At 44.4% G+C, this 14115-nt stretch overlaps 1 protein-coding gene across 1 annotated transcript in view; it reads left to right on the forward strand.

Moving 5' to 3' along the window:
• The window catches only part of LOC115482595, a 175050-nt gene that overhangs the window by 62487 nt on the left and 98448 nt on the right, over window positions 1-14115 (forward strand). The window contains exons 9-11 of the mRNA XM_030222503.1: window positions 328-458; window positions 5572-5626; window positions 6807-6902. Of these exons, the coding sequence (XP_030078363.1) occupies window positions 328-458; window positions 5572-5626; window positions 6807-6902 (282 nt within the window). The remainder of the gene's footprint in view (window positions 1-327; window positions 459-5571; window positions 5627-6806; window positions 6903-14115) is intronic.

Here is a 14115-nt window from a genome sequence, read left to right on the forward strand (position 1 = left end):
TTAGTTTGCGAGGGTTCCAGTTCTTCTGTTTCGTTTGTCAGTATTCAGCCCTTAACCAGATAAGTTAACTTATCTGGTTAAGGGCCGGCTGGTCGCACATACTCAGATATTCAGTACTGTACCCAAAAACGGACTGCCATTGAATATTTGGGCATAAGTTCGGCTGTAGCTCCCCTCCCCCTTGTTTATTTATGTGTTTTGGGCAGGAATCTGTTTTCATTTCTTTGGCGTTTTTTTTTACATTGAATATGAATCAAATCTGTGACTTGATTTCCATTTTGAATCCAGTTGTGTGTTTTGTTTTTCTTCCCGTGGCTGCGTGTTCAGATCGGGCAGTGGCATTTTGCCCACTCCTACGTGCGGGGGAACTGGAGGAATGAAAAGGAAAGCACTTTCTCTTTGCTGGCCAAATCCTGCCACGATATCGACCTCATCAATTTCTGGATGGGCGGTAAAAGGTTCAAAACGCATCTTTCCTGTCCTCTACCAAAAATGCATACTGCTTGTAGGATTTGAGTTATAACAACAATATAGTAGATATCGGCAAATAAGGACCACTCTGCCCCACCCCCCACACTGCCCACTGCATCTCCACAGACCCCACTTGATTCTTACTGTTTATTTCTTTTCCAGTGCCCATATCACTTTATCTGCCACAAATGTTTTAATTGTGTCACTATTTTAGGGATCATTTTACTAAGCTGCGGTAATCACTACTACTACTACTACTACTTAACATTTCTAGAGCGCTACTAGGGTTACGCAGCGCTGTACAGTTTAACAAAGAAGGACAGTCTCTGTTCAAAGGAGCTTACAATCTAAAGGACGAAATGTCAAGTTGGGGCAGTCAAGATTTCTTGAATAGAGGTATAGTGGTTAGGTGCCGAAGGCAACATTGAAGAGGTGGGCTTTGAGCAAGGATTTGAAGATGGGCATGGAGGGGGCCTGGTGAATGGGCTCAGGGAGTTTATTCCAAGCATGGGGTGAGGCGAGGCAGAAAGGGTGGAGCCTGGAGTTGGTGGTGGTGGAGAAAGGTACCGAAAGGAGGGATTTGTCTTGAGAGCGGAGGTTACGGGGGTAGGAACGTAAGGGGAGATGAGGGTAGAGAGGTAAGGAGGGGCTGCAGATCGAGTGCATTTGTAGGTTAATAGGAGAAGCTTAAACTGTATGCGGTACCTGATCTGAAGCCAGTGAAGTGACTTGAGGAGAGGGGTGATGTGAGTGTATCGGTTCAGGCGGAAGATAAGATGTGCAGCAGAGTTCTGAACGGACTGAAGGGGGGATAGATGGCTAAGTGGGAGGCCAGTGAGGAGTAGGTTGCAGTAGTCAAGGCGAGAGGTAATCACGAACATCTGCTTACCGCAGCAAAAAATGGAAGGCTGCACTGAGGCGTGCAGCAGTAATTTTTGGAAGTGTGTGCTACCCAGACTAAAAAAATAACATTTATTTTTTAGCACTGGGGGGGGGGGGGGGTGAGTCTGGGGGTGGAGAGTACGTGTGTTCTGCACTAATTTCTCTGTGTCTATGACAAAATGAGGAAAATGGTTAAAAAGAAGCTGAAAGAGTCGGCCGCAAAGGTTAGGACTTTAAATCCGGCGTGGACGTTGTTTGAAAATACCATCGTGGAAGCCCACATATTAACAAAGGCGGAAAGAAGAGCAAACAACAACCAGCGTGGTGAAAAAAGGCTATTTGAGCCAAAAGAGCATCCTTCAAAGAATGGAAAAAGGATCTGAATGAAGAAAATAAGAAGGGAATATGAAGAAAAACTTGCCATGGAGACAAAAACTCATAGTAAAACCTTTTTCAGGTACATCAGAAGCAGAAAGCCTGCGAGGGAAGCCGTGGGACAGTTAGATCATGAAGGAGCAAAAGGGGCACTCAGGGAGGACAAGGCCATAGCGGAGAAACTGGATGAATTCTTTGCTTCGGTCTTTACGGAAGAAGATGTACGAGATCTACCTATACCGGAAATGGTTTTCAAGGGTGACAATGCAGAGGAATTGAAAGAAATCTCAATGAACCTGGAAGACGTACTGGGCCAAATTGACATTAAAGAGTGATAAATCACCTGGACCAGATGGCATACACCCCAGGGTACTGAAGGAACTCAAACGTGAAATTGCTGATTTGTTGTTAGTGATCTGTATAACCTGTTGTTAAAAATCATTCGTAGTACCTGAAGATTGGAGGGTGGCCAATGTAACGCCAATTTTTAAAAAGGGTTCCAGGGAGGGATCCAGGAAATTACAGACCGGTTTAGCCTGACGTCAGGGCCAGGCAAAATAGTGGAAACTATTATAAAGAATAAAATTATGGAACACATAGACAAACATGGTTTAATGGGACAGAGTCAACATGGGTTCAGCCAAGGGAAGTCTTGCCTCGCCAATTTGCTTCATTTCTTTGAAGGCATAAATAAACATGTGGATAAAGGTGAGCCGGTTGATATAGTGTATTTGGATTTTCAAAAAGCTTTTCACAAAGTTCCTCATGAGAGACTCTTGAGAAAATTAAAAAGTCTTGGAATGGGGCAATGGGGCAGTGTTCGTCGGGTGATTAGAAATTGGTTACTGGACAGAAATCAGAGGGTAAGGTTAAATGGCCATTTTTCTCAGTGGAGGAGGGTGAAAAGTAGAGTGCCACAGGGATATGTATTGGGACTAGTGCTATTTGACATAGTTATCTGGAAAACGGAGTGACAAGTGAGGTGATTAAATTTGCAGATGACACAAAACTATTCAGAGTTGTCAGAACGCATGCAGATTGTGAAAAATTGCAGGAAGACCTTATAAAACTGGAAGACTGGGCATCCAAATGGCAGATTAAATTTAATGTGCACAATTGTGAAGTGATGCACATTGGGAAGAATAATCCAAATCATAGTTACTTGATGCTAGGGTCCACCTTAGGAATCGGCACTCAATAAAAAGATCTAGGTGTCATTGTAGACAATACTCTGAAATCTTCTGCCCAGTGTGCGGCAGCAGCCAAAAAAAGCAAACAGAATATTAGATATTATTAGGAAAGGGATGCAAAATAAGATCAAGGATATTATAACGCCCCTGTATCACTCCATGATGCAACCTCACCTTGAGTGTTGCGTTCAATTCTGGTCACCGTATCTCAAAAAAGATATAGTGGAATTAGAAAAGGTTCAAAGAAGAGCGACCAAAATGATAAAGAGGATGGAACTCTCCCGTTTGAGGAAAGACCAAAGAGGTTTGGGCTATTCAGCTTGGAAAAGAGATGGCTGAGGGGGGATATGATTGAGGTCTATAAAATCCTGAGTGGTGTAGAACGGGTAGAAGTGAATCGAATTGTCACACTTTCAGAAAATACAAAGACCAGTGGACACTCAATGAAATTATAGGGAAATATTTTTTCACTGAAAGAATAGTTAAGCTCTGGAACTCTTTGCCGGAGGATGTGGTAACAGCGGTTAGCGTATCTAGGTTTAGAAAAGGTTTGGACAGGTTCTTGGAGGAAAAGTCCATCGTCTGCTATTGAGATAGACATGGGGAAAGCCACTGCTTTGTCCCTGGGATTGGTAGCATGGAATGTTGCTACTAATTGGGTTTCTGCCAGATACTTGTGACCTGGATTGGCCACTGTTGGAAATGGGATACTGGGCTAGATGGACCATTGGTCTGACCCAGTATGGCTATTCTTATGTTTTTATGACCTGTTTATAAAAAAATTACCACCTCATTTCTATAGTGCGCAGTTACAAGGGGCCTTGGATCTGGGAGGGGCAGGGGCATGCCAAGCAATTATGAACTAACCCCTTGATTCTATAAAGGTTACCAAAAATTGTGCGTGCAAATGTAGGCGCTGCTGTGATTTGAGCACGCAATGTCCTAGAATAATGAGCAAATTAGTTCCAATTATTGGCACTAATTAGATTTAATTGGGACTAACATGCCTTAAATTTAGTACAGTCCAAAAAAGGTTGTCACAGAAACGGGAGATGTATACACAGAAGAAACAAATTTCCACAGAATACAAAGTATGTAGCCAGACAGTGAAGATGGCTCAGGAATAAGTGGTTAATAAAACTGTTTATTAAAAAATGATCGAGGCTTAATACAGCTGTGTTTCAGCCCGCTAGGCCTGCATCAGGAGTCTCTTATATCAAATCAGTTTTTCAAGTTGATGACCTTATTTGATATGAGACTTCTGATGCAGCTGTGTCGAGTCTTGATCAGTGGCGTAGGTACGTGGGGCCACGGGGGCCTGGGCTCCCGTAGATTTGGCCCTGGACCCCCCTGCCGATGACCCTCTCGACCCCCCCCCCCTCCCGCTGCCAACCCTCCCCCACCACCGTCGTCGGCTACCTTTGCGGGCGGGGGACCCCAACCCCCGCCAGCCGAGGTCATCTTCTTCCGGCGCAAGGCTTCATTCTGTTTCTGTGAGTCTGACGTCAGACGACGTGCAGGACGTCAGACTCAGAAACAGAACAAAGGAAGAAGAGGACCTCAGCTGGCGGGGGTTGGGATCCCCCACCAGCAAAGGTAGGTGACGGCGGCAGCGGGGGAGAGTTGGCGGTGGGAGGGGGGCGAGAGGGTCGGCGGCGTGGGGGGGGGTCAAAGTTGGTGGTGGTGGCGGCGGGGGGGGGGGGCTAAAATGTGCCCCTTCACCTTGGGCTCTGGACCCCCCTCCCGCCGAAGTCTGGCTACGCCGCTGGTCTTGATCATCTTTTAATAAACTGTTTTGTTATCTGGAGCGTTGTCCACTTATTCCTGAGTCATCTTCGCTGTCTGGCTCCATACAGAAATGGGAGAGTTATGAGCATTTTGGGGCGAATTGGGAGAGTGGTATTGAGTGACGCATGTAATTAAAGAATATGGGTGCTCTATGTGTAAATTTAGGCATGGGCATTTGCACCACAAACTTAAGTTTATGAACGACCTCTCTGCTTAAGCGTTAGTTCAATAAACCGTTCTGAACTATAGGCCCAGCTTATAGAATACAACTTAAACAAGGTTTTTTCGGTGTCATATATAAAATCTAGGTGTGAGCCGTTACACCAGCCACTGATGTGACATAAGTGGTGACATCTAATGTCACATGCTAAAAAGTTGATCTAGAATTTGCACTTAATTCCCAATATCCTATTGCCTGACCTTAGGTGATCGTTATAGAATTATCTCCAAAGCGCATACCTAAATTTATGACACATGAGGTACAGACGTGGCATTGTGGTGTCTACACACTTTTCAAACCTCATTCTAAAGAAGTCTTAGCAAATGCTTGACAAAACGAACAGTTCTTGGTAGTTTAGCAAGCCTGACAAAAAAAAAAAAAAAAGCATACACGCTGCCCAAAAACTGTAGCTGTATGGTACGTGAATCATGAAATCCACGGCTAGCTGGCCTAGAGTGATTAAGACTTTTCATTTTAAATAATCTAACCAGGCAGTTTATCTGTTCTGTAAATCCCATGTCCGTTTCTCTATTGTGATGTACAAACATTTTCCGCTTCAGCTCTATGATGCAACTTGAACTACTGAATTAATGCAGTTGTGGCTGTGTCGTATTTGGCTAATCAAAGTGGTTTGCTTTCTTACAGATGCTTAAAGGTGTCCTCTTTCGGGCATCTGTCCCATTTCACCAAAGAACATAAGGTTTGTATTTGGATTTAACTCATGCCTTTTTGGTAGTAGCATTGAGGATCGGAGCACAATTCTGAGTTCTTTTACTAAGGTGTGCAGAAAAATGGCCTGCGCTGGTGTAGATGTGTGTATTGGATGCACGCAGGTCCATTTTTCAGTGGACCTGGGAGGGACATGGGTAGATCAGGGGCATGATCCTGGGACATGGGTGGATCAGGGGCATGATCAGGGGCATGACGGGTAGCTAGTAATCATTTTCACTAGGGGTAGGGGAGAAGAAACCTGCTCCAGCATGAGAAGTCACTATGTGCCGGTAGCAAGACACAACTGAAAGATAAGTTTCCTTTCAGTTTGGTATATTTGCGTGTAGCCAGTATCGTTAACAATTTATTAATAGCATTGAGAATTTAAACTTCATTGCAATTAAAGTGAAAGTGATTACTAGCTACCCGTCCATAAGATCAAAAGGTTTTTTATGGCCAACGATGAACAGAGGATCATTTTTGGTCCGTTTTAGCTCCAACAGATCGTACTGATTTAGGTGCTCTGTGAGGCAATTTTTTTTCCTTTGACAAGAGTACATTTTCAGTCAGTGGAAGCAATTTATATTAGAACTTGCTATTTAGGAGATATATTACTAACTGCTCTGATGTTAACTATGCGTTAGTCAGGGAGCGCACCATAAGTAGAACGTGCTAGCTAACTAACGCTTTCACACCCATTCCATGCCCATGAACAGAAAATGACAAATGTGCTGAAGCCCATAGGAACTGAATGGGCTTCGTCGCATTTGCCGCACTGAAAATCAGTACCGCGGCTTTGTAAAAGGAGCCCCGAAATAGGGAATTACCACAAAACCCCTTAACACAGTTGTGCAGTTAACCTGTTTCCACGTGTTGAGCACACTTTAAGGGCGTAGCGTCCTTTAGTAAAAGGGAGCCTCATTCTTTGCCATCTCTATTAGACTAAAGGATGGCATTTATTTATTTATTTATTTATTTTCAGACTGATTACTAAATATTCATTTACTATGTCTGGATGAGAGTTTGCAGCAGCACACGTGAACGCTTCCGCTGAATATGTAAAACAGATGCGCCTGTCATAAAGAGAAGGAAGAGCTTATGTGGCACTGTGATGCTACTTTTTTTTTTTTTTTAATCCAGGGGTTGAAATAATGGGATTTTTATCGCAGCCCCCAGGTGCCGCCAGTCGATGTTTAGAATGTTCGGTGGAGCAAACCTGTCCGTACTCAGCGAAGAAAATTTACCTGACGGATCATGCAGAGAAGGTTGGTCGCAAAATGATGTTTCACTGGGCTAAGGATATGCTGAAATTTAAAGCGTCAGTTTTCTGTTTGCAAAACTCTTTTTAAAGACTGTCTGATTGGTATTCCCGCAGCGGTCAACGTTTTTACAGTTTATGGTTTATTTTCTTAATATACCCACCCTTCCTGACAGCATGACAGAGCGGTTAGAACATAAGTGCTGCCATACTGGGACAGACCAAAGGTCCGTCAAGCCCACTATCCTGTTTCCAACATTAGCCAATCCAGGTCGCAAGTACTTGACAAGATCCTAGAACAGTAAGACAGATTTTTTGCTGCTTATCCTAGAAATATATTCAAAAAATAGAACAATGACAATGCTCCACCTTATTGATATTGTAGAATACACAACTAAAAGTAGGGGGAGCTATTTACTACATCAGCAGTGCGTTACCTATAAGGAGACCTCTCATACTGTCACGCAGGCACTCTGTGTCATGCTTGTATCAAGCCTCTGCAATAGTGACTTTTTATAATCATAGACTGCCCCCAACCTCCAGTAGTGCGCACAACTTGCTATTATTGTCTTTAATATATATAAGTGTCTATAAACATCACTGTGCTCACATCAATTCATTTTTTATTTTTATAGTTTTTTTATGTGCAGTTCTATTAATTTTTATTTTTTATTTATTTATACTTTATTATAATTTCAAATATATACAACTTATCCAAGAAGTATACAAAAACAATAAACACCAAAACCCAAATCATTATTTTGAGACAAATAAAAAAAAAAACTTTGTCTCACTTAAGGTAATAAATCATACATTTTCGACCCCCATGTGGGAAATACATAAATGGAACCAAGATATATATTTAACATAGTTACCAATTAAAGTAATTAACAATCAGAACATTACAAACTCGAGTGATATTCTCAGCCTATCTTACAGCGACCGTGTGAGCACCTAATCTTTCACAATTACATTCTGAACTTCCTTGGAACAGACAAATTCCTCAAATTGTTTTGGATCAAAGAACTGGTAGTTATTCTGTTGGTAAACAAACCGACATACACAAGGAAATTTAAGAGTAAAAGTTACCCCAATATTTAAAGCTCTTTGACGCAATGCCAAAAAGGCCTTGCGTCTACTTTGGGTCTCTCTTGCGAGATCCGGAAAAATTCTAACTTTAGATCCAAAAAACAATGAGTCTAAATGTTTGAAAAATAATTTTAACACCACTTCTCTGTCCATCTCAGTGCACTACTATTAAAAGTTCTAAAAGTTCAGAAAACTGTAGCTGCTGCAGTAAACTTGGTTGTTATGCAAAATAATTGACTTATCTCAATATCGCTGGAAGCTGCAAGCCTCTTCGTTGTCCTTCAAATTTAAATGCTTTTATGACTCTTGCGCTTCCAGGGTTTTACTTGTCAGCGTATAGTTATGTCTCCAGTATCAATACCAACCCGACAGGAGCCTGTTTCGCTATCTGACGCTTTGTCAAGGGAAATGGCATGTACTTTAACGACAACCGGTGCAGACAAGAAGTATCCTAGAAATGAGCAGTGGATTATTTAAAAACCAGAAAGGAGCGTCAATTAAAATGATAGAACAGCGTCAATTAAAATGACAGAACAGAGAAAGAAAGTAGAAGAGATTAAAAACAGAAGCATTTATGTAGAGAATGGTTATCTGTCTCTGGGCTGCCATAATGAGCAAAATGGTCATCTATATAACAGTCTGGTCATCTAAGCAGAGGTCTGGATAGTCTTGCACAAAAAGGTCAGTCTTTAAGGCCAGTCCAATATTTGGGAAATGTTTCCTCTATTCAGAGAGAGAGAGTCAGGAGGTGAATTCCAGAGGGAAGGTGATGTGAAGAAAAAGGCCCTCTGACAGCTGTAATTGCCATGGGTAGAATTAGGCCCACAAATTCAGCGCTGGCACCCATCCGAGTATTGGCACGGAATATCAAGAACATAAGAGTAACCATGCTGGTTCAGACCAATGGTCCATCTAGCCCAGTATCCTGGTTTCCAAACAATGGCCAAGTACCTGGCAGAAACCCAAATAGCAGCAACATTCCATGTAGAACCCCAAAGAATTGCAAGATTCTGGAATCCTAAAGAGTGACAAGATTCCATGCAGAATCTCAAAGAGTAGCGACATTCTATGTAGAGCCCCAAAGAATAGCAAGATTCTGGAATCCTAAAGAGTGACAAGATTCCATGCAGAATCTCAGGTTAGCAACATTCCATACTACAAACCCCAGGGCAAGCAGTTGCTTCCCCATGTCTGTCTCAATAGCAGACTATGGATTTTTCCTCCAGGAACTTGTCCAAACTTTTTTAAAACCCAGATATGCTAACCGCCGTTACCACATCCTCTGGCAAAGAGTTCCAGAGCTTAACTGTGTGTTCACAGAGATGAAGGACCTACACTGGCCTTGTTTACGTTGAACATACCTGGGAATTTGCCATATTTCAGTGGGAGACTCCAAGAATTAGTATAAAGTAATGGGTCTCTTTGGAAGCGTCAGAAAGCGTCGGGGGGGATAGTGGCAGCCTGTGTGGACTAGAAGGAAGAGTTGGAGGAGGAGGTGGCTGTGTGGGGACAGTCGCTAAACGGATGAGAGGGTTGGGCCTGGAGGCAGGAAAAGGAAACGTGCTGGGGTGAAAAGAAGAGAGAGCGTGTGAGGGACAGAAGAGTGTATATATATCAGGGGCGTAGCCAGACTTCGGCGGGAGGGGGGGTCCAGAGCCCGAGGTGAGAGGGCACATTTTAGCCCCCCTGGCGCCGCCCCTCCCACGTCCCTTTTGACCTCCCCCCCCCCCCGCCACCGCCAACCCGCCACTGCCATATACCTTTTCTGGCAGGGGGGTTCCCAACCCCCAACAGCCAAAGTGCCCTTGGGCGCTGGTCTCCGAGTCCGGCGCGTTCGCTGATCTGGATTTTGTTTCTGTGAGTCCTGACGTCCTGCACGTTCCTACGTGCAGGACGTCAGGACTCACAGAAACAGAATCCAGATCAGCAACGCTCCGGAGACCGGCACTGAAGAGGACTTCAGCTGGCGGGGGTTGGGGACCCCCGTAAGCAAAGGTACCTGATGGCAGCGGGGGGAGTGAAAGCAGGGGGGCCAGGGCTAAATCTGTGGGGGACCATGCCACCGTGGCCCCACCTAGCTACACCCCTGATATATATATGTGATTGGATGGGGGAAGAGAAAATGTTCTCACATCTTCTCATATCCCCCCCCCCCCCCCCAATCCAAGCCAATTTGAGAATGATCAGGCCACAAACATTCAATTAGAATTGTGGATATATATGAACACTGCAAAAAAATATTTATACATGGAGAACATATGGAGTCAGTCTGTGGTACTTAAGCATTCTTTGCAAACATAGCACCTTGCAGACAATAATTTGTATGTATTTATTCCTTCAACAGTATACAATAAGAATAAATCAAACAAGAGCAATCGACAATTACAGCAGTAAAAATATTCAATAACAATACAAAGTATGGCATAGTATACTACTTACAGTGTCAACGCAATACATAATAGACCATTTTAATTGACAGTGCGGGTTATAGGCAAAGATGGAACATATACAGTGGTGGAAATAAGTATTTGATCCCTTGCTGATTTTGTAAGTTTGCCCACTGACAAAGACATGAGCAGCCCATAATTGAAGGGTAGGTTATTGGTAACAGTGAGAGATAGCACATCACAAATTAAATCCGGAAAATCACATTGTGGAAAGTATATGAATTTATTTGCATTCTGCAGAGGGAAATAAGTATTTGATCCCCCACCAACCAGTAAGAGATCTGGCCCCTACAGACCAGGTAGATGCTCCAAATCAACTCGTTACCTGCATGACAGACAGCTGTCGGCAATGGTCACCTGTGTGAAAGACACCTGTCCACAGACTCAGTGAATCAGTCAGACTCTAACCTCTACAAAATGGCCAAGAGCAAGGAGCTGTCTAAGGATGTCAGGGACAAGATCATACACCTGCACAAGGCTGGAATGGGCTACAAAACCATCAGTAAGACGCTGGGCGAGAAGGAGACAACTGTTAGTGCCATAGTAAGAAAATGGAAGAAGTACAAAATGACTGTCAATCGACAAAGATCTGGGGCTCCACGCAAAATCTCACCTCGTGGGGTATCCTTGATCATGAGGAAGGTTAGAAATCAGCCTACAACTACAAGGGGGGAACTTGTCAATGATCTCAAGGCAGCTGGGACCACTGTCACCACGAAAACCATTGGTAACACATTACGACATAACGGATTGCAATCCTGCAGTGCCCGCAAGGTCCCCCTGCTCCGGAAGGCACATGTGACGGCCCGTCTGAAGTTTGCCAGTGAACACCTGGATGATGCCGAGAGTGATTGGGAGAAGGTGCTGTGGTCAGATGAGACAAAAATTGAGCTCTTTGGCATGAACTCAACTCGCCGTGTTTGGAGGAAGAGAAATGCTGCCTATGACCCAAAGAACACCGTCCCCACTGTCAAGCATGGAGGTGGAAATGTTATGTTTTGGGGGTGTTTCTCTGCTAAGGGCACAGGACTACTTCACCGCATCAATGGGAGAATGGATGGGGCCATGTACCGTACAATTCTGAGTGACAACCTCCTTCCCTCCGCCAGGGCCTTAAAAATGGGTCGTGGCTGGGTCTTCCAGCACGACAATGACCCAAAACATACAGCCAAGGCAACAAAGGAGTGGCTCAGGAAGAAGCACATTAGGGTCATGGAGTGGCCTAGCCAGTCACCAGACCTTAATCCCATTGAAAACTTATGGAGGGAGCTGAAGCTGCGAGTTGCCAAGCGACAGCCCAGAACTCTTAATGATTTAGAGATGATCTGCAAAGAGGAGTGGACCAAAATTCCTCCTGACATGTGTGCAAACCTCATCATCAACTACAGAAGACGTCTGACCGCTGTGCTTGCCAACAAGGGTTTTGCCACCAAGTATTAGGTCTTGTTTGCCAGAGGGATTAAATACTTATTTCCCTCTGCAGAATGCAAATAAATTCATATACTTTCCACAATGTGATTTTCCGGATTTAATTTGTGATGTGCTATCTCTCACTGTTACCAATAACCTACCCTTCAATTATGGGCTGCTCATGTCTTTGTCAGTGGGCAAACTTACAAAATCAGCAAGGGATCAAATACTTATTTCCACCACTGTAGTTAGGGAAGAGAGTTAGAAAGTAAAGCGACTAATTTAAAGAAAGGTGCACATGAGGTTAGAGATGGTTAAATATTATCTCAGCTAGGGTAGGAGTGTATAAATATGTCCTTCTGCAGTATGTGCAGCCCCTGTCACTCCTTGTGTGTGAGAGTGAGACTAACAAGTTAGTTTTTTCTTTGATTAAAAGTCTGGTTGAAGAGCCAAGATTTCACTTGCTTCCTGAAGGTCAACAACCCTCCAAAAATCCAATAATTGAACTTTATTCAAATCTGTATCAAAAATATTTTGTTTTTACACTTTTTTCTTTTCAATATTTAGAATTTGTCAATTATTTTACTCAATTGCGTCATAAAAAAAAGCACACTTAAATTCAAAAATCCCTGCGGGGTCCCGTTTCACATAGAGCTTCTTCAGGGGAATTGGGTGTGGTTGAACGCCAACTTCTAATCAAACTCCATCACCTCTCACTCTCCTGAGCTTTCAAACGTTCCCAGGTATACAGGTTTAGTTGATTCATCATGTTCGTTGCATAACCCTTCGCTGTATTTAGCATTAATTAGCAGCTGAACCTAATAAGCTTGCAATTTATTTATTACCTTCTCAGAAATTGACAGAGCTAGTCCATGATTTCTTGAGATGCTGCATCGGTTTGACACTTGGATAAAGAGCCATCAGGCTACAGTTGTGTGTTATTGTATGGCACAGACGGATCGATTTACCCAGTAATGCACCTTAACCGTGTTGGCAAGCACTCACACAGTGGGGGAGATGCACTAAAAAATCGTTAAAGCCCTTCCCTTACCGATTCCCTTAGCGAATCGGTAAGGAACGGGCATGCATCAAGGAAAAGGAATGCAAATGAGCTGCTCGTTGTAGCTCACTTGCATTCTCTATTCCATCGGTAAACAGTTGGTCGGTTGAGCATGCGCAGAGCAGCCAAGCACGTCCTTTATGGATGTCCTTCACTCAAAAAAAAAAAACGCATGTCCGATCCTGCTGCACAAGGGCTTAGCTGCCCTCCAGCACCGTCTCTGGTTTCCTGCCTGTGCATCTCTGTGACTACTCCTTGCCCCGCTCCCTCCCCGTCTGTGATGGTCTCTTTCTCTCGCTTGATCCCTCCCTTCCTCCTGGCCCCGGTGTCCTGGCTCGCCCCCTCCCTCCCTCCGTGTGTCATCCAGTCCGCTGCCCAGAACTTTCAGCCTGTCAGCGGCTGCTGTAACAGGAGAGATCGCTCTAGTCCGGGATCCAAGAAGAAGGCACAGCTCCCTCCTCCAGGTCTCTCTCAGCCAATCACAGCGCGTTTAGCTGTCACTGGTGTCAGCTAAACACGCTGTGATTGGCTGAGAGAGACATGGAGGAGGGGCATAATTGAGCACCCTTGAAAAAAAGCCCGTCCTGCTGTCAGGGACGTCCTTCTAAAGTGCCTAACAAGGACGTCCTTGACGAGCACCCCCGGAGGTCCATAGCAGAAAACCCTCCAACACTGATCCAGCAGTAGTGCAGAGCGACCACAACCCCCCCCCCCCTCCACCACCCCAACCAAAAAAACTCCCATCCCTGCCCCTTTCTCCCCCCAATTCCCATATAACCAACACACCCACACCCAAATCCAAAAGCTCCTGGCAAGAGGATCTGTTCGATTCCTGTTTTATGACTGTGATGAAGCGCACCCTCCCCTCCCCCTTCTGTGTGTGTGTGTGTACAGGACATGAGTGCTGTGTTAGGGCTCGACTGCTGCTGTCCTCCTCCTGAGCTGAGAGTTAGGGGAGGATGCTGAGCTGTGGTGTGTTGAGACCTATCACACGAGCAGGGTGCTTATGAGGGATCGGTTTGTGCTGCCATGGAAGTGGGAGAGTAGAGGAGCTGAGCTGGGCGCGGTGCCAGAAATCTGGCGGTGCCCGAGGGCTGTGCGAGTACACAGGATCTGAAGCCAAGGAAAAGGAACAGAGAGGGTGCTGAATACATATTTTGAAAACAAATAAGTTTTCAAAGTCTTGGAAAACATTCAGTAGCAGGAGATGATCC

The sequence above is a fragment of the Microcaecilia unicolor genome, chromosome 13, assembly GCF_901765095.1.
Source record: "Microcaecilia unicolor chromosome 13, aMicUni1.1, whole genome shotgun sequence".
Taxonomy (NCBI): domain Eukaryota; kingdom Metazoa; phylum Chordata; class Amphibia; order Gymnophiona; family Siphonopidae; genus Microcaecilia; species Microcaecilia unicolor.